This window comes from Equus quagga, chromosome 7, assembly GCF_021613505.1.
Source record: "Equus quagga isolate Etosha38 chromosome 7, UCLA_HA_Equagga_1.0, whole genome shotgun sequence".
Lineage (NCBI taxonomy): Eukaryota > Metazoa > Chordata > Mammalia > Perissodactyla > Equidae > Equus > Equus quagga.
In genome coordinates this window covers 88,206,744-88,232,229 of record NC_060273.1, presented here as the reverse complement: position 1 = coordinate 88,232,229, position 25,486 = coordinate 88,206,744, and the positions used below count along the sequence as shown (strand labels likewise).

General features: G+C 37.0%; 1 protein-coding gene across 1 annotated transcript in view; it reads right to left on the bottom strand.

Moving 5' to 3' along the window:
- FBN2 (fibrillin 2) overlaps nucleotides 1-25,486 on the bottom strand; it is a 235,207-nt gene that overhangs the window by 91,533 nt on the left and 118,188 nt on the right. The window contains exons 9-16 of the mRNA XM_046665362.1: nucleotides 17,980-18,132; nucleotides 16,240-16,473; nucleotides 15,176-15,313; nucleotides 9,917-10,036; nucleotides 8,861-8,986; nucleotides 7,878-8,000; nucleotides 6,046-6,168; nucleotides 525-677 (exon numbers count right to left, since the gene is read on the bottom strand). Of these exons, the coding sequence (XP_046521318.1) occupies nucleotides 525-677; nucleotides 6,046-6,168; nucleotides 7,878-8,000; nucleotides 8,861-8,986; nucleotides 9,917-10,036; nucleotides 15,176-15,313; nucleotides 16,240-16,473; nucleotides 17,980-18,132 (1,170 nt within the window). The remainder of the gene's footprint in view (nucleotides 1-524; nucleotides 678-6,045; nucleotides 6,169-7,877; nucleotides 8,001-8,860; nucleotides 8,987-9,916; nucleotides 10,037-15,175; nucleotides 15,314-16,239; nucleotides 16,474-17,979; nucleotides 18,133-25,486) is intronic.

Below are 25,486 nucleotides of genomic sequence, written 5' to 3'. Positions count from 1 at the left end.
GTTTTAAACCATGTAATGTGCCTATAGTTATAAAATTAATAATGAAACTTATGACTTTCTGGAACTACTGATAGACTACTAGTAGACTGGAACTACTGACACACAGCAGCCTAAGACCTTTCTGCGTCACGATTAAAAATAAATACATAAGATCAGCTTCTCACGAATTTATTATAACCTTGAAAGTGACAAGCAGATTTTATGCTATTTATCTTCACAATGACCTCAAAGATCAAGGACATTGAAGCTAACGTATTCATGTAAAAAAATCTGCTGTAACAATCCTAACAGGATGGACAAATAAATTTTTCTCTTCACCGTGTGTTCTCTCTGCCCAGAGAGCCCAGGTAAATCCCAGCCAAATCTCCTTATTACACGCCTCACATGCCAACACAGATTTGGATTTCTTTTCTTCAATTAAAAATAATGACAAAACACCTCAGAGCCGATGTATTCTCTGCCCAAATACCTAATGTTACATTTCTAGTTTCTCTATCAGATGTGAAACTGGCAAGCGTGCCTACCTGAATTTTTAGCAGGGCACGGTTGGCAGGGCTCTCCAAAACCATAGTCTGGATTGGCACAGCAGCATTCGGACTTGGTCACGGCGCCGGGGAAAGGGCGGACACACACTCCCTTCTTGATCCCGCCATAGCATGTACTGCGCATGTGAGTATCTAGAGACAGAAGAACAATGATTTGAGAGAGCAATAGAGACAAAGAGATTTAAAAACTGGATGCTTCTTTTAACCTAAGTGCCACTAGATGGGAAGCTTGTAGAGGGCATCTGCCATTTTTTCTTTGTATCTTCAGCATCTAAGTGTTAGGAAACCAACAAATGTTTGCTGAGTGAGGGAAAGAATGAATCCACATCAACAACTCACTTTTTTTCTCCAAGGAGTTTTACGTGCTACACAAGCATCCATTATCCCACTTATCCTCACAGGTCTTTCATTGAACCAGGTGTATTTCCACAGTTATAAACAACACTTTGAGCTCTAATAACGGGCTATACTCTACTTAAACGACACTTGCTATTATTTCTATTTTAGAAGTTCTCATGAACAATGGAGTGCAGTGAACTTAAACTACCTGGAGATGACACTGATTGGCCACGAGATTTCTTCTTTCAACTTTCTGAGTTAGGTGGGCTTTCTTTTCAACTCCCAGTTTACTGTTGTGACTATGTTTTAATCTCAGAATCGCAATAAATTCAGTTATAAAATAAGAACTACCACTATGTGTCCTCAGCATTGTGCTAATTGCTTTACAGACATTCTCTTAACATTCAGGTCAACAACTCCAGAGGACAGCGATCATTAGCCACATTTTATAGATGAGGAAGGTGAGATTCAGAGGGATTACAAAAGTAGCTGGAAGTCCCAGACTATCTACTGCCTAAGGTGGGATTCACACTTGGGCTTGTGTGACCTTCAAAATTCTTACTCTTTCTAATACGTCATGCCATGTCCGAAAGAAGCAATCCTGCTTAGTACTCTCACTCTAAATTTTCATAAAACACGCTACAATTTTATGAGATAGTAAATGGTGAACTATAAAAAACTCAGATCATCATAAAGGCCAGAGAAGTACAGCTTTCAAGCAGTATGCTGACATGGTAATTCCATCAAAGAGATAATCCTTATTATGAATATCTACAATTATTCACAACTTATTGGAAATAATGTTATCTGCTCATTATGCAAAGTGATTCACCTACTGACTGCTTATGATCTGGTGATGTTACTCATTAGAACAACGTGATTTACGCCTGCAGTAAACAATGAGATGTGCATATGCTCACATGGAAGAGGGCCGTGAGATTTACCCCACCAACTCTGAGGAAGGACATGTTGCCCTTTTTCCTTTCTGCTTCTGCTGTGGCTGAGTTTGCTAAAGTCAGCTCTGAGTTACACACAGTGTAGGACCTGATGCAAAGACCAATTTGCACAAATACAACATAGTTCATGATTTCCAATATGATTTTTGTGAGTTCTTAGGATGTCACCAATTCTCTCTGACGGTATCATAGAATGTTCAAAGTTATTTCTGTTTTCATATTAAGAACATAAGCCACACACAATTTTTAGAGGCAGGTCGATAAAAAGTCTATAGTATTCACTGGAAGAGTGAGACCGGGTACATACTACTTTGTATCATAGGTTAACAACTCCAGAAGGTCCATGAAAAAGTAAAATTAGCGTAACTTACGTGAGAATTTGAGAGACATGAATTACCCTGGGTTCCAATCCCTGCAGGATGACCTTACTTAAATTACTTAACACTTTCCTTATTCATTAAATAAAGACAGAGTTTATATGATAAATGAGAGTGTGTTTGTTAAGCATTAAGCATAGTGTCCAAGACACACAGGAAATACTCAAGAAATGGTGGCTACTTTCTCTCTTCTATCTTTAATGAGGACAGTTGACCCTTTCCTGCTTAAAGACCCCAGGCTAGAATACTAGTTCATATTATACTCTTCGAATATAACTAAGCCACTACTGTTCACAGGTGGACAGGGTAAGAGGCGCCAATCCCAGCGGCACAATCAGAATGTGCTCCATGCTTTGGCAAGAGATTGGACCTAAATGCTGAGCTACGTCTTTTCCATATGTTATCAAATTTCTCCATGCCTTTTCTTTCTTAAATATTGTAATTTTTAAGGATTTTCTTAAGTAATTATCAGATTCTATACGCTGTTGGTAAAGTATTTACGGAGGCAAAATGGTAATCTTTTCTTCTTCTTTAGTATCAACTTTTCTTTATTGCTTAAAGCGGCAACTCTAAGACTATGCCCTAGACGTGATGCCAGTATTCTAATTTAACAAAACAATAATAACTGTAATAATAACTACATATTCTAATTTCATAAAAGAATCATAACTGTAAGAGCTAACTTATTGGGCATTTGCTATGTTCCGGACACCATTCAGAGCTTTACCTAGATAATTCTAATTTTAACTTACTTAATCCTCAAAACAACTAATGAGGAAAGGAGGCAGAGAGAGGTAATGGATCTTGCCCAAGGTCACACAGCTAGTAAGTAGCAGAACTGGGATGATAAAAAGAAAATTAACCTTTTAGCTGACAGAAACTTCAAACTGTTCAGAAAAACGGTAACATATTTTAAGCTAATGTAACAGGATGTTACAAAGGAAACTAAACTGAAATCCCAGGTGCTAAATATCAAATAACAGGGTGAATTTTGAGACTCCATCCTGAAGGAAGTGAACACGGAAAATTAGTGACCCAGTCCTCACACCTCTCCCAACATCAAGGACTTAAATAGTTTAAGAGAGTGGCAGTTAAGAGAGGATTTTTTTGGCAAGAGCTAGGTTATGAGTTGAGAGTGTTTCCCTCCTCATCTCTGATCAAGAGAAAAGAGCTTTGCAGGGAATAACTGAAGAGCTTTGTACCCACCTCTGCCTGGGATACCCAGCAGGCACAGGCGAGTGGCTGCTATTCCTACTGCAGGAGCAAAGGAGGAGGTGAGATCAACCTCTGTTCAGTGGTTAACAGGGCAAATGTGGGTGTGTCCTACGGATTAGATGCGGGCCATATTAAGAGGGATTCTAAAATGACATGTGGAGGGGTGATGAGACACTATCAGAGGGAGTCTATCTGAAGTGGACTGCTAAAAGACCAGAGGTTGGGTGAGGAGTGGCCGCCAGGAGAAAAATGCAGTGTCTGCATCACCAGAAGGGCAGCTGAATGCTTTCAGGTACCCTTGAAATTGCCTGCAAGGAAGAAGTTGGCTTTAAACATCTGCTAAGCCCAGGAATTCTGAAGTTATCCTAGGATAGTATCAGTGCTTCCGCCTTCTCACCTCCCACACTCTGGCCCTGGAGGAGTCAGCAAACTTGCTCATGAAGGTCTAAGGTTAGAGGGGAAGTTGTAACTTAAAATCAAGTTCAGAATACTAACTATCATATGGTACTGGACATTCTAATTTCCAAATTCAGATTATTTTCATTACGTAAAGTAGTCATATAATTGTTTGTTATCTAAAAATAGTAAAGTTATGGGGTGGCCTGAGTTTTCTTCTTTTATTATTGGATAAACTGCTCCTACTGAATAAATTTAAAGGTAAATTTTAAAAGGATGAGAGATCAAAATACAGTTGCCTTTTGTTTACACCCTGTCTGTGAGTCATGCTTCTTCAACATACTAGTTACAACAATAGTTTAATTTTCTGAAAATAAAAATTCACATCCCAGTATCTGGGAAACAAACATGAACAAACAAACAGAAAAGAAATCTAAAATTAAAGTGCTAACTCTGATAATAACTCATCTTAGCGATTCCTTTCTAACTCCAACCATCAGTGGATCTCAAAAACATCACCAAAGGCAGAAGACATGAAGAAAACACCTCTAGCATGTTATGGGAACAGTAATATATAATTTCACACAGAGAACAAATGGTCTTTTCATTTTAAAAAGTTTTAGTGACCACAATTGCGAAACACTGGAGAGGGCTTTCCAACAATTTCTGTTGCCTTTTCTGTATGTGGACAAGAGAATGAATTTTTATGTTTGGACAAGGAATTCCTAACAACTACTCATATGTTAGTTGCTTAAAAGAAAAATGATTTCTCCTTCCTAAACTGATTTCTTACTCATTGTAGATTTCAACAGAATCATTTAGATAAAGGAAAAAAGCAACTAAGTGTATGAAGCAAATGAAAATATTTTAGCTGTCTAAGCAGGAAGGAGCTACTTTCTTCTCGTTGCTGTATTTGAAATATCCCTGAGCGAAGTGCCGACATCTTGCAGGCTGAAATAAATCCTGGAGTGGGTAGAGTGGATGAACTAAGTGGACGGATTATTTCCATCTGCTGTTGCTTCTTTTTTTTTCCTTCGGGATCAAAATGTTTTAATTCCCATAGGTAAGAGTAAAGTTTTATCAACTATATCTAAGAAGGAATTTCCTTTCTCTCAAATATACTTTTAAACCAATGAGGATGTCTTCCTTTTACTGTATAACCTGAAAAATGGAGGGTGCACAATGGCTAAATTACTCTAGAGGTCTCATGAAAGCGCATTAAATGCGTTTTCACAACTAACTCACTCTGCTATTGTTATCATTAGAACATATTGGTTGGGTTTTGAAATGCCAAGGACATTTTTGTTTTGCCTGCCTCTTTAAAGCTGATGACTGGTACCTGTGATTGATTTTCATGGAACCTATTTGACAAAAGTATCCGAAAGAAATTCTGAATGGCTTAGAATTAAACATATATCCTCTCTTACCCTTCCCTTGTTTCTGTAGGTAGCTCCCCAGTGATGAGGAATAACTATTCAAAAACATTTCTTGCTTTTAATATAGTCCAATTTCTATGGTATAAGTTATTTACATTTTAAATTTTGGGTAAAAACAAAAGTTTGCTTAAACATAAATACATTCCCCATTGAATGTTTTGCTATCAATTACAAAATCTAAATCCATCGTATTTAGAAATTCAGTTAACTAACATTATCAAAGATGCTGGTTTAGGAACAATTTTTTTCCTTTTACAGCATTTTTGACTTGCATCTCATCAGGGCCTTCTGAAGGGAGCTAGCTGGGCTCTCTGCCCATTTTTCTCTTTAAACAGCTTTATTTAGATGTAACTCACATACCATAGAATTCACCCATTTAAAGTACACAATTCAATAATTTTTAGCATATTCACAGATACATATAACCATCACCATCGAACATTTCATCACCTCAAATAGCCTTTATTAGCTTTCACTCCCTTCTCCTGCCACTCCCATCCTCTCTGCTCTCAGCAATCACTAACCTAACCACTAATCTGCTTTATCTCTCTAGCTTTGCCCATTACGGACATTTCTTATGAATGGGATCGTACACTATGTGGTCTTTTGCGACTGGCTTCTTTCTCGTAGCATAACGTTTTCAAGGCTTATCTGTGTTTTCCCATGTATCAGTATTTCATTCCTTTCTATGGCTGAATATTATTCCATAGTATGGATCTCTCTCTGTCCCTTTTTCAAAGATTATTTGGACACTGGGGTCTTTAGAGAATGTTTCGCTCACCGACACAAACGCGTCCGTCCACGCCCACAGCCAGGCCTGGGGGACAGTCACAGCGGAAGGACCCTTCGTTGTTGATGCAGTGGCCATTCATGCAGATCCCTGGGGTCTGGCACTCATCTACATCTGCCCAGAGGGGAACACAAGCCGGGTCATTACTGGGTAAATTTAACTTTATTACAGAGTTGACCTGTTGCCACCCCTCCAGATTATCAACCTTCTGTTTTTAATTTTGTAATTTGTGGAAGAACACATACATTTGATAACAACTCTTATATCTAAATGCATCTTTTTGAAACACATTTTCAGAAAGACTAAGTAAAAGTTTCTTCACTTTACCCATCAGGAAAAAAAGAGCCTTACAAACTCATTTTTCATTATTTATTTGTCAACCCTGCTTAATACTAAATAATATTTAATTCACATTAATTAAGTGAAAAAAATTCTTAAAACGAAGGTAAACTTTTGTAATTATCTTTTATGTACACACATACAAAATTCTAACTAAAGATAGATGCTGTTTTGATATTAATTTTATCAGCTCATAATAACAAACAGTTTGGGGTATCTCGTCTAATTGTCAACCTGTTGGAATTTGTCAAATGTAACCCGACATTAAATGGCTTCCCCCAAAGATGAGACAGCCTTCAAAACACAAGGCTGCCAAATTATGAACATTTCATGTCTTTCAGATTACATTCGTAATAAGCAAATTAACAAAAAAATTATTTCAGGAAAGCAGAAACTAGTAAGATCTAGGTCATCTTTATAGGTGTATTTAAGTTTCTTAAGAAATGCTGAAATAGAGTGCCATGCTATTACACAATGCTGCACACTGGAAAACAACACTAATCTCATATCCTGAGTTAAATCCTAACAAGCCAACCCCGAGATGGCATCGCAGCCATGAGTCCAATCAGCAAAGCTACAATATTTCCATTTAATCCTGTACTCCCTGTCTTGAATAGTCAAGAAGCCATTTTTTATTCAGAAACATGAGAATCAGCCTTGATTTTCTCTCTCTACCATCCCTGGAATTTCACTGAAATTACAGGGATTGGTTATGAGTCTTATTTGGTATTCAGCTAAGTTTGTGCAATTGAAAGCCGAAAGCATTCATGGAGTTAATTCTGTCAAAAAGGAGAAAACTGAAAAAACCAAAAAACCAAAAAAAAACTTGTTTCTAAGTTTGAACTGCAAAATTTGTTCCATCTTACTTACTAAATTCCAATTGTGAGTATAAACATAATATAGTTTCATTTATTTCCAAGAGGCATATTTTTTCTTACTAAAGTTATCAGTGGAGCTTGGGTTTCAAAATGGCTTTATAAACAAAACAATTGACAGGGATATTCAAATTATTTCTTTACTAAATCAATGTAAGATTTTTAGATAACCATATAGTCACAAATGATCTGTACCTTAGCTTTGTGGAAAAGTTGTAATGCAAAATGAGTTATGAATGACAGTGGAAAATCTAGTTCTGAGAACACATAAAAATGAAAACCTTTCAAGATTTTTTCTTCCTCTTTTTTATTTAGGCAAGAGATAGAGAGAAATTATTTCTACACTGTCTCTTCCAGACTTGCTGGAACTAATCTTTCACTCCCTTAATTTTTCCTATACCATTATTATTTTTGTAAAGATATTACTGTTCCCTAGACCACAATGTGTGTTTTTCTAGGAAGCTTTAGACACCTGCCTTACTGAATTACTACGAGATGTGAATAATATGAAATCCACGTGAAGAAACTGAAGTGATTCTTGCATGAATCATTCAAATAAAAAAGATGGTTTCAATCAAGGTTATTTTCCTATCTCAAAGCCATACATACCAGTACAGTAACGCCCATTTGGAGCCAAGACGAATCCTGGTTTGCAGATGCACTTGAAGCTGCCATCTTCATTAATGCACATCCCATTCAAACACATGTTGGTAGTCGTACATTCATCGTGATCTGCAGAAGGAGAGAGAGTGCCTTGCATCGCTAGCCTCGAGGGAACCAGTTCCCTCTCCTTTCACAAACAATGGCCAAATTCCCCCACATAAATGAGCGATGTGCTCATGGATTTTTTTTTTTCTAATATGAATGACAGCCGAGAGCAAATAGTGTAGAGAATGTGAAGGGGCTTTAGTATAAAGGACATAAAGGAAAAGAATTAAATAAATTTCGTGTTTAGTGGCTATTAAAACCACATAAACCACAAGCAGTGTTTTATTCTGAGCACCAAAAAGGGCAATATGACTTCAGGGGGTGTTTCTTTTCTGAGAGAGAATAAAGCAATGACAAACCTCATTGCAAGGGAAAGGATCTGGATTTTCATTAGTGAGTAAAATATCACGTGTTGCTGTGTGAAGAGAACACTTCTCTGGGGTATTGGTATCTGCTGCACTATGAGACATCATCAGGAGCATAAATTTAGAGATTTGGTTATCACACATGCCAAACATTTTTATATCCCCCCACATGCGGGGCGGAAGGAGACCTTTTCTATCTTGTCAGTGTCTATGTCCCAACATGTGAGATATAGTAGGTGCTAATAATTATCACAAAGAATAACTGCTACTTGCAATTAAACACATACCGCACAGGAAATTTCCAGAAGCAGTAAATTATTCCTTGTTATAACATTTCCAAAAAATCTGTCCTTTCAACTTTAATAGTCTTATGTTAAATGCATTTACATTTTACCCAAGTCATCTGAAGAACTCTCACATATGTGTTGTGTGAGCTTTCATGGAAATAGTATATACGGTTCTAAATAAAAACGTATATCCTTTAAAAATCTTTTGCAAAGGAACGGGCAATTTCCATACCAACACAGTTTTTTCCATCTGTAGTTAATTCAAAGCCAGCATTGCAAATGCACTGGAAACTTCCATCTGTGTTCACACATCGACCGTTTTTACAAAGAACTCCATTCTGGATGCACTCATCAATATCTGGGAAAATTATGAATAGTCAAACATTATTCTTTTACAATAAATACAGATAAAAACAGTAAGATAGTAAATTTAATTTTAAATATCTAGTTTATTTTTACATGTAATATACAAGATAACGTTGCATCTTTACTAAAATTTCCATCTCTCACCAGCTTTTTTTTTTCTTGGATAGGTAGGTGTAAGCTATTTTATAGCCCTGACTTATAGTAGCTGAAGAGGAGAAGAAAGAGGGAAATGAAATGGGGTGTGCAGTGAACCTAAGAGAGGGTGGGTGGCATAGCTGGAATTACTGGTGCAGCTGTTTTTGACATAGTGGTTGGAGACCTTAAAAGTCAGAGCAAGGAGTAAAGTCACTACAGAATATCTGGGTTAAGAGCAACATGATGAAAACTGCTGCAGTAAGCTGATTCCGGCAACCACCCATGGAAGAGCAGGAAACGAAAAAGAAGACAAGCAGAATCATCTGCTAAAAGAATTCTGAGCTGAATCGGCAGTGAGGCAGAGAGTTTGGACAATGGTGGGGAGTGGAGCAACGAAACTGTGAATACAGGCTAGGCTTGATTTGGTGTTGGACTACGTGTGAGGTTCAAAGAAAACAGTAGCTTAAAGCACTATAAATCTTAAGCTCCGTTAATCAGAGAGCAGTAATGCTACCGATGCTCCTCGGAGAAAGGAAGCTGCGATATAGGGAAGGAAGATAAACTGAATTTTTGTGAAGCCAGATACCACGTTGTCTGAGCTCTATGTGCAAATAGTGTTTTATGTTTAAAGGGAGCACTTCTGAGGGTAGTATAAAATAAATCTGTAATAATGTGACAGTACTTATTTCATTCCATGTCTTATTTTAATAAATTTACTTTTAACCTCAACAGCCTGGGTCACTATATTTCATGGAACATTTTCATATGTGAAAGCAAACTGCCTTACCAATGCACGCTTGCTTGGTAGGAGTCCTCTGGAATCCAGCATGACATTTACAATAATAGGATCCAGGTGTGTTAACACAATCTCCATTAGTGCATGGATTTGATGTGCATTCATCAACATCTGTGAGCAGCAAAAGAAACCATTAGAGACTTCACTCCATTTCTAGAAATGTTTGTTTAAAGTACATTTAGGCCTCCCAAATTTGAGAGAAGGCCAGTCAATGGTAATAGTCTAAATAGCAGAGTATTTATAAGTGAATGAAAATTCCTTTCTTCAAATACAGAGGTCAGTCTGGAGATTTACAAAAATATTGCCTATTGGAGAGCACAAAGGACTTTGCTTTAATCAAGAAATAATGATTTTTCAATTTGAATAATATACAATGATTAAAAGCAAGGACTCTCAAAAGACACAGCCGCGAGTTCCAACAGGCTATTATACTTATTATCTATAGTAATCTGGGTGAGTCAATAACCTCTCTAAGGCTTAGTACAGTATCAGAAGATCAATTACAAACTTTGGAAGATGTATATTTATATTACCTGTTGTCCCTTCTATTAGTGTTAAAGAAAGAGATTGATGGATTATAGAATTTCTTTGTTAATATTTTTTGTGCTCAACTATATATACATTGAGGCTTGGAAAATATTTTGAAGTAACAAACATAGGGTGGGTAGAAAACGGAAATTAATTAAAACAAAGCCTATTATTTTTAGTAGCTTCAGGTTTCTTTAGGACCTTAAAATTGGCACACGGATTTTTTTGTCTAAAACCAAGTTTTATGCAAATACTAGTTCTGATCCTAAATGTGAGAAACATCATCACTGCTTTTATTTCAAGTTCTCCTAAGGCTCGATTAAATGCAAATCCATTGCAGAATTCAGGCACCGCACAGCCAAATGACAGACTGAACAGTTTGGACTAGTCAAATCCCAGAGAAATCACACGTGCCAGTCTTCGAAAAAGTTTAATTCATCTTCTCTTGGCAACGCCCACTAAATATTATCTTGAATGCTGACAAATTAACAACCTGGCTAGCTAGTGAGGGCGTAATGACTTGCCATGTCATATACATGTAGAAGCTATTAACATATACAGTTTCAGCTAAATTGAAGAGCACAACAATAAAATCAATTCAGGGGTTTACCATTTTAATAAACAGATTACTCCTTTCACAGATGTTCTTAAAAGAGGAGCTGTACTCTATCAAACTCGCAAACCTCATCCATATAAACACTCAGACTGAATGCAATTAAGCCCTCTCTGGTAAAGGAGGGGGAAAAATCTCACAGCAATAAAATAAAAACAACAAGGAATAACAGGATTAAATGCTTTTTCAATTCATCCGAAGACGACTTAAGCCCATTAAGACTCACTTACATTGAAACTTTTGGTTGATAACATCAATTCTACTGAGCCAAAGGAATGAAGCAAAATGAAAAGAGAGAGAGTTTTGAGTGTTAGCAAGCATAAAGTATAACTAATGGACTTTCCAATACAAAATATCTCCCTCAGTTTGCAGTTCTGAAGATCCCTTAAATTCTCTGTGTACGTAATATTGAAATGCAACAATTAAAAATGTGTTGTAGATGCATCTTTATAGACGCCTCATAGTAAAGCTCTGTTCTAGTGACGAACAGGAGAGACCATGTACACAAACCCCTCTCTAGGTAAACGTTCCAGGAAGCAGGGTCACTTTTCAGGACCTTTTCCCCACCTTGAGAACCTGTTCTCAAGGCCCCTTGTTGCTACAGCAGCTCTGCCAGTTATTTCGCCATTACAGCCGTAATTCATTTCCGATTCCTTACTCCCGTGGGGACCTCATCAAGGGTCCAGCACACAGAGAAGATACAGTTGTTCACTTATTTATCTCTTCTTTGGAAGTGAAAACAATCAGGAAAAAACTATTAATGACTTTATAATTCCATATGACTTTAAAACCTCATCTGTTGTTTTTTTTGGTTTTCCAGGACTGCTGTAAGATTTTAAGTTTTAGATTAATCACAGATGACCACTGCCACGTCCTGAAATGTACATTCCATGCCCCTTCCTTATTCTGAGTCTCATAGCCTAGCACCTCCAAGTGGCCCCCTTTGTTGTGCCTTGTATAGAGGAAGAGGAGTATTTAAATAAGACAATCCGTGCATTTTGATTTCTCCCTATGTTTTCATTGGGGACTGAATATCTTAGGCAAAATTTACAAGATTTTAAGCCACCAAAATAAATGAAGTAATTGAGAAAGATATTGATTATCAAATTGGTTAAATTCTCAGATACCACTGGGGTAAGAAATATTTACCCTTAAAAACTACTTTATATTTCAACTTAGAAAACACTTTTAATTTGCAAGGCCTCTAAAACTACCTGTGGCCCAACAGAAACAGAAATTACTTCTTACTATTCCAAAACAGAATGATCTGAATGGAGTTAAAAACCATTGCTAACAGAAGTTTGACTTATCCAGAAACTAAGAGTCACAGAATTTCATGTTAGAGTAGATTCCTCAGGAAAAAGAGAGAAAAATGTGATGAATAAATATAACTGTTTCCAGGTCTCAGGAGTAATTCTCATAATAGCAAAATAGACCCAATTCTATCATCCTTGGCTTTGACCTTTTAATATGGTTGTTGCCTTTCAAGTTATACCGCTTCATCAGGCATCTAACAGAAAGAAGTTCGCAAAGAGCAATGGCAGCTTGTTATTCCTCAAAACACTGTTGTGACTCAAACAGTCACCACTCTTATCTTGGGCTCCTAAAATTTAAAACACCACTTAACTTATAACCTCTTAGCTTTTTTTGATATCTCAACTTGTTTATAAACTCAAGCTGATTAGAAGTTGACACTAGAAAGAGTACAGGGTAAAAATATTAAAAACTTACTTTCTGAAACTAAGCCCCAATACTAATCTTTGTCCCTGTGAGCTGCAACAGTTAGAACAATAACCCTGCCTGGGTTCTAACTTTGCAGGGCTGGAGGATGAGATCAAACTAGAATGGAAGCGTTTGTAACAATGTTTGGGTAAAACGCAGAAGTTTGAGATTTATATTAATATATCAACTGTGCAGTCATGCAATCTCAACCCCATATTAGACAGAGTTTATAAAAAGGGTGGTAGCAGCCCTTCTCACCTGGGTTCCAGAAAAAGTTAGGACCTATTATCGTAAGACATCCATAATTTGTGATAAGCTTATACTCTTGTGCATCCAGAGTGGTACTAATTAGGCACCTCCCTTGGGAGAATTAGGACAACCGTCACTGAAATCACTCTCCGCAGGGTTTAGGTCTCCAGGGGAATCTTTGGAGAGGCTGAGTTGGCATTGCAACTACAGAAAGAACTTCTGATCCTTGAAGATAGTTCATCTTTATACCAATGGTTCACCAATACACTCCTCCAGAGTACCGGTGATTTATTAGCTAGAATAAAGTACACCCGGGGGCAAACACGACCTAAACAGTGGTCTTTGGCTAATTTAGAGAAAATATTAAACTTACTGCCTACTTTTACTTGTTGGTTAAGTGAATAATGCATTGATACATGAATGGCAAATATTAATAGCAAAACAAAAATAGTCAATCAAATTTCAGTTTGATAGACTGTAATTGTGTATATATGTGCAAGAGGGCATATTTTATTTTTTTATTTTTTTAATTTTTTTTAAAGATTGGCACCTGGGCTAACAACTGTTGCCAATCTTTTTTTTTTTTTCCTGCTTTATCTCCCCAAACCCGCCCCCGTACACGGTTGTATATCTGAGTTGCACGTCCTTCTAGTTGTGGGATGTGGGATGCCGCCTCAACGTGGCCTGACGAGTGGTGCCATGTCCACGCCCAGGATTTGAACCCCGGGCCGCCGCAGTGGAGCGGGTGAACTTAACCACTCTGCCACGGAGCCGGCCCCAAGAGGGGATATTTTATAATATTGTATACTTAGAATCATATTTTCTGGTGGTAAAATCATTTTCAAGTCAGATAAAAGAATAAATCAATCAGTATTTCAGGGTGTTCCAAAAATAACCATACGGTCTATCACTTAAGTAAGTATCAAATAGTATTTGGTAAGCCAGGGTAGATGCATATGGTTATACACTGCACAACCCTAGGGTGTACCATTTATATAGATTATGTAATGGTACACTCTAGAGCTGTGCAGTGCAAAACCTATGCAACTGTACATAGGGATCCTGAACTAAGCCTTATTTAATCATTCTGATCTTGTAGCTCTGTACATAGTTTAGAATGATTGGTTTTTCCAAAACATCATATTTGGCTCACATTTTTTTCATAATCATAGTGCACTCAGACATTTTCAGTTTAACTTGGCAAAACTGTGATACTGACTCTCTTTGTTCTTGGCCTCTCATCTATATTTTATAACAGAAGACCTGAACCCAAATATGGTATTTAGGGTTATGCTAATATGAAACATACACACGACCATTTGTTAATATGATAAATAAGTAAAAGAATAACTTCAAAATGGTTCAATTCCCATAGTCTTAAAACTACTCTTAAAGGATCATCAAAACCCTCTTCGTCACCAAATCCAATAGATTTTTTTGTCCTCATTGTATTTGATTTTTCTGCCACATTTAACACTCGACACTACTTTTCTCTTGAAAGCGTACCCCTGCATAGCTTCAGTGACATAATGCTTTTCAGATTATTCTGCTGTCTCTCCATCACCATCAGTGAGTTATCTTTATGGGCCTATGTTGCTGTTCCACAGGGTTGCAGCTGCAGTACCACTGTTATCTTTTCACTCTTCCTGGTGTTCAGCCTGGGTCACAATATGCACCCTCATGGTTCTAATAGCTACCTGTATATTACTGACTCCTAAATCTGTAACTTTAGCCCTGAATACTCCTCTTAGCTTTAAGTAAATGTCCTAGACACCTAAAACTCAACATGTCCAAAAGAGACTCGTCAACTATTTCCCCCTCATCTGCCCCCTAATCTCCACCTTCTTCTGCATGTTAATGACCCCACCAAACATCCAGTGTTGCTGAGCTAAGAAGGAAGAAAAGGGAGAGGTAGAGACAGAAACCACAATATTTAGGACCAAAAGGGTTTGGGATTGCTGAAGTGGCCCAGCTCAGCAGCAGGTTAAGGGAGCATGTGAAAGAGCATACCCACAGGAGAGACAGCTTGGAGATTAACTTTACTTCAAGTCTTTTTTTTAATCATATTCAATCCAGTTTGTTCCTGTAGTCTAAAAGCTATTAAAAAAGTGAGAAGGATTAAAGAATCATGAGCTTACCTATGCAATCGCCATTTGCATCCTGCTTATAACCCATGTTGCACTCACATCGGTAGCTAGAAACAGTAGGTATGCAGCGTCCATTTAAACAGAGATTAGCATGGTGCTTACAGATGTCTATTGTCTGGTTCAGAATAGCTATGGAAAATTAAAGCACAAGTGATATTTCATCATTACAACGTGGATTACTTTTCTCAGAGGTGGTTTTTAAAAGGATATTTAATAGGACATTAATTAGGTGTAATATCCAAAGCCCACATTATTCGACATTTTATTAAAACTTTCAAGTTAAGGATCTAAAAAATATTCTTGAGACACATGGTTGTAACTTGCATTTGTTAAATTACACAACTGGAAACTTTGCCCATAATGATGTCTTTTCAAAATCTCAGGAATGTTCTACTGTATAACTGAATGCTTTCCATTTCTTTTTTTGTAACTGTGCTGAATACTCAGATATAGCAAATAGGCAATATGCCAAAAAGAATAAACTTAACACTGTAGGACATCATTAAATATTATTAGCAAGAGCAGTTCTTTTAAAAAGAATGAACTTAAATGTCAAGTACACCAATGCCAATTCTGGCCTGAAGCCTATGGTTCTCAATTTCTTAAGTTATACAACAAAAAAGGGTGAGGAAAAGAAAGATATTTCATTATAATATTTGGATAGGCACAGAGCAAGATTTATTCAGTTTATCTCAGTTGAGAAATGGTTCTGGAAAATAATTCAAAGAGTGTATGAACAGGGCAGCTGCAATGGCCAAATGAAATACACTGGAACCAAAAACGTGTTCTTTAATGGCGCCATCTGGATTGCAGTATTACCATGCTCTCATCTCTATTTTCAAAGAGAACCTGGGTCACTCATTCTTTTCTCCAATTTAGAAAGTTTATGGAACATAAAAATAATATTTTCCTAAGATTAAGTATTACTACATTATATTTTAGACCCTTAAATAGTTTTTACACACACACACACAGGCCTTTTGAAAATAAAAGTTAGATTATAATATCATTTAAGGCAGAAAAGTAAACAGTCTACACAAAAGGGGAACACTCACTTAGTCCAGTGATGATGGGCCCCTGTCCTCCAGCTCCCACACCAGCTCCCCCAACACCAGGAGAAAAGCCATTGCCTCCAGGGATGGGGATGAAGCCTGTCCCTCCTGGGCCATAGCCATTGCCATTGCCACTTGGGGCAAAGCCATTCCCCGCAGCGCCTCCAGGTCTGGAACCAGCACTCCCTGGAATTCCTCCTATTGGAAGTCCATCCATGCAAAGTCTGCGATATTCCTCTAGAAGAAAAGAAAGTTCAGTTCAACACAAAGGGACGGCTTTCTGCATAATAAAGGCAACTTGCATATTGTGATGATCATTTTAAGTTATCTGTACTACATAACAGGAATAAGTAAGTTATTACCTTGATAAATAGTTTCAATGCTAGCAGTAGCAGGAAAAGGTATAGAAGTTTCAGAAAAAATGAAAACCTATAGCCATATTTTAAATGAGCTGCACAACCAAAGAATCATCTATATGTGCATTTTGATTTTACATCCCTAAGAGTAACTCGTAAAATTCTAGATATAAATGTGAATGCAAGAAATTTACTTGAATGGACGAAAATGAAAGCTTTAAGTCATGCATTCTGTATATTCAGTTTTATGTGAATCTTCATCAGTGTTGTACTTACACATTTTTCCTATCATTTTTTTTTCTCTTTAAGGGATTAATATGGCTTCAGAATAACAATTTTTTTCAGATGTGTATTTTAACAGAAGACAGTATTTAGCAAGCTTTTAAATCTGCTCCTTATTTGTCCAAGTATCAACGCTGAGAGAAAAGAAGCAAGAATATAGCAATTGCCTTACTTCCTTAACTGTTGTCAGAACTAGGGCACTATATAAAAAGAAATGAAAATTATTTAATTCTAGTGATTGTTTCAGCATTAGTATTACTATTACATATTACCAGTGGAATGATGAGTTTCCAAAATTAGATACCATGCATTAACTCTGCTTTTTAAAAATGTTTACTACTCGATTTTGGTATCTTATAGCTTAGAGATTTAGAAAGAATGTGCCTTAACTTTTTTCTCTGTAACAATACATATACATACATAACTTTATAAGCTTTTCAAAGCTTTACAAGATTTTCAAAAAGTTTATTTTTCATATGTTTATAATTTAATACGAAGATAATATAACATATCATCAACATTTTATGTGATTAACATTAACTGTACTTTACTATTCATATTATATTAAGAAGAGGAGCTACTTCTCATTCATCCTAAGTATTTCCTGATATAGCCTCAGTTATACGGCAGTTAATACAGCAAGGTGAATGAGAGGTATCCTCCCACCCTTGTATTCTTAATTTTCAAGGTCATTAGAAAAGAGAGGAAATATCTTCAAGCACTGAGACACTATAAGCTGAGGGTACTCCTGAAATAAAATATAAATGAAAGCATAACTTTGTTATTCAAAGACATTCAAGCTCTGGAATGGAAGATCAGGAGGTTTTAAAACCGAATTGAAATATTGACATTCAAAATAATTTTTTAAAGACGAGTCATGATCACCTTTTAGGGCTTTTTCTGATATTAACAAACTGGATATAATAAAAACTGATCCCAAATAAACAATGCCACCCTATCCCCCAGAAAAACACCGAAGTCACATTGAAAACACTAATACGAAAACAGATATGACATGATTTCAAGGAGAAGAGCAAAGGACATTATTTGTTACTAAGTTTCCAAACACTGTCCGTTCTGAGGAGACTAGCAGCCAGCAGCTCACCAGAGCCTCTGACGGGACAGGCTTCAGGAATGGTTCCAACACCCCAGCAGCGGCCAGGCTCACAGCAGCATTGCATTTTTGTCATTCTGCCCGGAAGCTCTTGTGCACAGCGACCATTCACCAGGCCTGAGAAACACGTGCCTGTTCTCTGATCTGAACATGTGAAAATAAAATAAAAGACAAGGCAGAATTATCTCAGGTTCTTATACAATCATTTCACATATTAGAAGAGGGTAAGTGAAGTGAATTATTTTACTTAATTTCTATTATATCTATTTATTCTCTTATTTTCTATTGCATTTATTCATTCCTTTACTTATTTTCTGAGCAAACATTCACTGAGCACCTAGTCCATGCCATATCCCAGGGATACAAAAATGAAAGACGTGAAGCAGATATGAGCCCATCCTACAGTGAGAAGCCAAGCCCAGACAGATCTGAATCTAGAAGGAAAGCAACAACCCAATCCCAGCCTAAGTTAGTCAATCTCCAGATGATCTGCAGAGGTGCAATTGTTTGCCACTGAGATTTTGAGGTTGTTTGTTACACATCAATATCTGACTGATACAGGTGCTATTTTAGAAAGGTTGATCAGAAGCAGCTCTTTTGAGACAGTGACATCCGAGCAGACTCTTGAATAAAGTGAGAGCATGAGCTACAGTTATCTGAGGAAAGAGCAATTCAAACAGAAAGAAGGAGATATTCTTGATGTGTGTGAAAAGCAGGGGGCCAATGTAACTGGAGAAGAGCATGCAAAAGGGAGAGTGGAAGACTATGAGCTCAGAGAAATACTGAAGGCAAAATCAGTATAGCCCTGTAGACCCTAGTTAGGGAAGGACTTTTGGATTTTATTTGGAGTGTACTAAGAGTCATTGAATGGTTTCAATTAGAGGAAAGACAATGGTTTACATTTTCTAGAAGATCTCTTTGGCTGCTGACTGTAGTGAGTGCAGAAAGACCAGTGATGATGATACGGGAGACCTCCAGGTGAGAGGTGCTAGTGGCTTGGATGAGGGTGATAGCAGTGAAGATGATGAGAGAGGGCATACATACTTTGAAGGTACGTACAGCCAGTGGGAACTTGCTTGGGTGTGGAGTATAAGAGAAAGAGTCTTGGAAATTTCCTCAGTTTTGACTCAGACAGTTGAGACAGGGATGACAACGGGAGAAGTTGGATTGGAGGACACAATACAAGGCTCCTCTTTAAAATGTGTTACACTGGGGATGGTGAATATAAGAGCCTGGAACCCAGAGGAATGGTTAGGCTGAAGATCTATACCTAGGAGTTATCAGTGTGTATATACAGGGTCATAAACCATGAGGCTGGGTAAGACATTTTCAAGAACTAGGGGCAATGAATTATGTCAAATGGTGATGAGAAGTAAAGCAAGTTGAGGACTTGAAGTAACCGCTGGGTTTGGCAGGACTGCTATGGTAAGGAGTCTGTGCATTATCTTGCAGGATTAGAGGCAGCGAAGTGACATGACCAAATATGACCACAATAAAGGTGACTCTGACAGCAGGGTAGAGAATGGATCAGAATAGCAGATAAAAGTTAAAAGACATCATGAAAAGACTATATAAAATGCAAAATTGCCTAGGGATAAATATTAATATCATCTGTAAACTCTGTGGGTTTAAAACTGAAATTGCCCTTATTGTGACCAATGAAAAAAACTGAGTCTAGTTCACTACACATTATTCAACCTTCATCAAGATGCTTCAAAGAAGTTTTGTCCATGACCACAAGAAGAAAGATGTACCACAACAATCAGGACCTGCATATCAATAATGCAGATGAAACTATTAACTACAAATAATCCCATTAATAGGTAAAGCCTAAAGTTTATGCACTAGATACAGAATTTAAAATAAACATATTATTTCCTCAAATGGTCCATAGTATACCTCAGGTTGCTTCTAAGGTATTGTTAAATTAATGAATTGGCTTTAAGATATGCTGTGTAAGAATCAAAACACCTCTTTAAATTTCTTAAAAGAAATTCAGTATTCCCCAAAGCAAAGTAGTAAATTTGATGTATGCATGCATACTTAAAGGCAGTGAGACATTTTGTAAACTTCACGAGTTGGGTTTGGACAGTTTGTCACTGGGAATTATTTCATAGGCAGGTTTTTATTCCCAAGAATGATCTAGGGAAATAATTTTCAGAATATTCATTCCAGGAACTCAAAGTATCATATTCCTAGATTTACTCGATTGCTACCTTCCTCAAGAACAGGATGTAAATTAAGATAAGAAAGTCTTAAACTCTTAACAGTAATCACTGTTATGAAACACACTCAGTGCTACAAGGTACACTGAACGTGTTTATCTCTTCAAAGTTTCTATAAGGAGGCGGCTGTACCAGAAGATTAGAAAAAAGAAAAAAAAAAACATGTCCTGTCTCTTATCTTGGCACTGAGTGGAAGAACGAAAGATCTTTCCTAAGAATCTGAAACCACAAGCTCCTCTTCACACAGACAGCTTTGATGTCTCAATTCATATTAGGATTGTGGTCTGAAGAACTTCAAAGGAAGAACATAACATAAAGAGTTCCCCAAACTGGGAAACTCCAAGCAACTGGCAAAAGCCAACACAATCGAGGACTCCATACTGACACAGGTCTCAAACAGTTCCCACAGACACAGTCCCAAGAAAAAGGAGTAGCTAATAGCAAAACCAATAATTGAATAAATGACACAAGAAAAGACTCAATGAACGAAAGCTAGCAGAGTAAATAGCAGATTTCATATATTGGAATGGTCAGATTCAATTCTGAAAATCATTCATTATTATTATTTTTGTGTGTGTGAAGAACATTGGCCCTGAGCTAACATCTGTTGCCAAACTCCCTCTTTTCACTTGAGGAAGATTGTCGCTGAGCTAACGTCTGTGCCAGTCTTCCTCTATTTTATGTGAGATGCTGCCACAGCCTGGCTTGATGAGTAGTGCTAGGTCTGCACCCAGGATCTGAATGGGTGAACCCCAGGCCACCAAAGCAGAGCACACAAACTTAACCACTATGCCACCAGGCCGGCCCCAATCATTTGTTATTTTTAATTAATGATAATTCATTAAATATTAATTAATAACTAGATTATATTTAATATGTCTAAGGCAATTAAAAATCTAAAAATGAGAATAGAGAAAAACAGCCCATAAACAATGAAAGAACAGTCTTAAAGGAATTCAATGAAACTTCTATAAATGAAAACAATAATGACTGAAATAAAGTGCTTAGTGACTATATTAAACACTGTCTTGCATGCAGATGAAGGGAGAAATATTGAGGTGGAAGATATATCTGAGTAAATTATCTTCAGGGCAGTTCAGAGAATCAAGGAGATAGAAAATGTTAAAAGGAGGTTAAGAAATATGGAGGTGAGTGTGAAAAGGCAATAAATATCTAATTAGGGTACTAGGAAGAGGTAACAAGCAGACTGGAGGAGAGGCAATATTTAACAGATACTGGCTTAGAATCTCCTAACAGTGTTGCAAGACAGTCTCACATCTAGAAAGTCTAATAAATCTACAGTGGGGAAAATAAAAGGAAATACACAACTTGCCACATCACTGTGAAACTGCAGAATAACAAAGAAAAAGTGAAGATCTTAAAAATAGCTAGAAAGAAAAGACAGATTACCTGCTAAGGAATGACATTTAAACCGATCACTGACTTCTTAATAGCACCAGTGGATGCTAGAACACAACGAAACAGTATCTTCTGTACACCGGGATAAAATAACTCTCAACCTAAAATTCTATACCCTAGGAAACCATCTTTCCAGAGGGAAAAGTAAGGTCATTTCCAAGAAAACAAAACAGAATTTTCTACCAAGAGGTTCTGGCTAAAGGAAATTTTAGAAGAGGTGCTTTAGGCAAAAGGAAAATGATTCCAAATGGAAGGCTTGAAATGCATGAAGGAATGACAAGGAAAAATACTGTTAGATACGTGGGTAAAGCTAGACAAGCACTAAAATATCAAACAGCAATAATAATGACTAATTTGTTGCAAACAGAAGAGTAGCAATTGGCTAGAATTTTTAAAAGTTGGGAGGGAGAGATCAAAGTGTAACCATTCTAATATTCTTTGTTTAGATGTAGGTAAAAGTATAATTCATTTTAGACTTTAAGTTACATGTGCATCTTGAAACAGCTAGGATAACCACTAAAACCACAGAAATAAAGTGTGTAACTTCTAAACAACAGAGGAAAAATAATGGAGTATGGCAAAGGAGGGAAACCTCAATAAACCCAAAAGAAAGCAAGAAAGAGGAACAAAGCAAGACAAATAGAAAGCACAAAGATGATAGAAATAAAAATAAATAAATCAGTTACTATAATAAATTTATATTAATTTAGGTCTCAATTTAAAAGACAAAGACTTTCAGACTGTGCCAAAAAAAAATTACATTTAGGCTATTTAAAAGAGACACACTTAAAACATAAGGAAGTAGGAAGATTGAAAGGAAAAATACCTAACAGGCATAGATTCAAACCTTCCTCTCCCACTCAAAAATGTGATGCAAAATAACATGAGCTAAAATGGATCAAGAGAAAATGTTTAGAAATAGACAAAGAAGAAGAGAAAAAACTTTAGAGTCAATATACGTTGAAAAGAGGTTCAATTCACCAGGAAAATATTTATAATACTTTAAAACATTCATTACCTTATAAAATAGCGTCAAAATATATAAACAAAAATGCAAAGAACCACATGGAGAAACTGAGAATCTACCATCATAGTGGGATGTTTATACAACTCTTTCAGTAACTGATAGATACAGTAGACAAAATTCAGTGGATAGAAAAAATTTGAACAGTGCAGTTAATAAGTTTGATCTAATGGATATATCTATTCATTAACTGGAGAAAACACATTTTTTTTCAAGCCCACATGGAAGATTTGCAAACCAGGGAAGCCACTTACACTTCTAAACAACTCATGGGTCAAATGCAACATCACATTGGAAATAGGTAATGTGTATAAAAATAAGGGCTCATCAGAAATCCATCAGTTACGTACACCAGCCACAGACTTTGGGAGTCTGCAATGATATTGCGAGGAGTCCACAAATCTCTATTTACACTAAATACTGCAATGCAAGTGAAAAATGCCTCACAACATGCAGGCACTACAATGATTCCCATTTATGGAGATTCCATTGTGACTAATAAAACACAAATTCATCTAAAATTAATACCCAGTAGCTTTTTCATTATATATTTTCTCAGAGATATTGAATTATCATCATGTGTAGATTTGAAAACATTTTTTACGTCAAAAAGGGGTCTTCAAATTCAATAAATATAAGTAACTAGTGTTCTACAGTTTGGAAACCTCTGCTCTGTCCTAGAATATATATTGAAGGAAATTATGTTATTGGTGAGAGAGTGGAGGGGCAGAAAGAGGGAGGGAGAGTAAATCATAACTTTTTTAATCAATTCCACAATTAGTCTCTTCTGATAACTTGGGGAGGAAAGCAATCTACTTCTAATCCTTTGAGTCAAAAACACACCAGGATGAGATACATACCAGTGGAGTGTGATGTCTCACAGCTAAGGTCTCCCCCAAAACATATTTCAAAAGCAAAACAGTGGCCAGGAGTTAGGTTCTTTCCTTTGCATATGTGACACTACATGGTCCTTAGAAAGTACCGTGTTGAAAATGTGTCATATGGAAGAATATCTGGAATTAAAAAGGGGCACCCTATAGAACTAACGAAGAGCTGTTGAGGCACACCACCCCATGAAATAGGGAATTATTACGGACAAAGTCAGATGAAGAATATTTATTACACCATTAGGACAAATCTTTCTGAAGCCTGGTACATGTCTAACTGTAGGACTGGTATGTTGTAAGTAATGGAAACAAGTATATTCCCTCTACCAATCTCCTATCACCCTCACCACATTCCCAGAACAAGGTTTACACGAAGTCTTATTTAAAGCTACATTGAGAAAGAGGAAGCAATTCATCTCCTCTCATTAAAATATAAATTTATCTTGAAACAAAATAATGGCACTCTTATCAAGAGTTTGTTTCATGGCTTGACATTTAGTCTAAACTTGATTTAAGAGAACTAACAGTTAATTATGCATTGTGATGAAAACTTGGTAAAAGTTGGAGGTTGTACTTTGAAATAAATAAGTCTCCTGTTGAATGAGTTTTGTGGATTAAAAATGAAGAGTTCAGCCAGAAAACACCGATAACATTAGTTCAGGTCAGAATACTAGTGATAGCAGATGGTCGGTAAATAGCAACAATTGCTCTTAAGCCTCATCCCCTGATACTGGAGGCCTCCACCCACCTCTTTGATGGTCTGGCGCCAATGTGGGTTCCCCTGATTAATTCTGCAGATTCTTGCTATTCCTAAAATACTTTCATGTCACTCTCATGTTTCCATTATACAAGGCTAACTAGAACGAGGAACAATGAAAGAAACAGAACCACTATGGCTCCCAGGTTAACTTCTTCCTTTAAAATAGTGACGTGTTTCTTCCTGTCTAATCTCTTTCTAGGACATTCCCCCTGCTGTTCCACCAGTCCCCTTTTATAAGATTCTGAAGTTAGAACTAAAACACTATTCAGCAAACTGTTTCATCCTTGTCTTCCCTTCCCCCTTTAGTTAAACATTTTTAGGAGTTTTGAGTTATCCTTCAAGTGTTTTGTTGGAAATCCACATATACACATGTAATCAATGCCCATCATTATAAAGATTGCTGCATAATAACAGCACGTCCTGATCATCACTCCAGATCATTCTTCATTCTATCAAGATCTTCCTCAATTCTTTTAAGCAGCATTTTTCCCCCACTGATTTTTGTCTCTGTCCTGCTCAAAAATCTTGATGGGCTCGCACTGCCCTCAGGATCAACCTGAAACTCCTTAGCATGGCAGTTAAGAACCGTGGCAAGAGAATCTTAATCTCAATCCATCTTTCTTATTTTATCTCCAACTCCTTTCTTACTCAGCTCTCTTTCCCAGACAAGCTCTTCTCACCATCTCCTGAGACCATGCAAACACCTTCAGCATCTAGTTCGCTCACGCCTTTCTCCCTGCTCCGTGCACTCTTATTTCCTTTGTGCAGCTCCTATGCATTTTTCAAGGTGCTTCACTACTCACTTCCTCGAGAATTTTAACTATAATAATCAGGCCTTCCTTTTTGACTTACAGCATCTATACCCTAAAAAATTATTTAGCAATTAATCACCCACTGCCTCAAACTTTCTCTTATATTATTATTTTTCACATTACGTTTTCAGGTTTTGTTTTCTGAAGAATATTACATGGCAATACTGTCCACTGAAACTTTTGTAAAGCTCAAAGAAATGCACTGGGATGTGTGGCAAAGTCATATTACTACAAGGATTCCTAAATGCTTGCTCTCATTTTCTGAACTTCACTTGCTGCTGCCTGGCACTTCAAGTTCCCCTGCTCAGGGTCCTGCTAGCTCTGGGTCCCAAGTTCCCTTGCTCAGGGTCCCCGCTAGCTCTGGGTCCCAA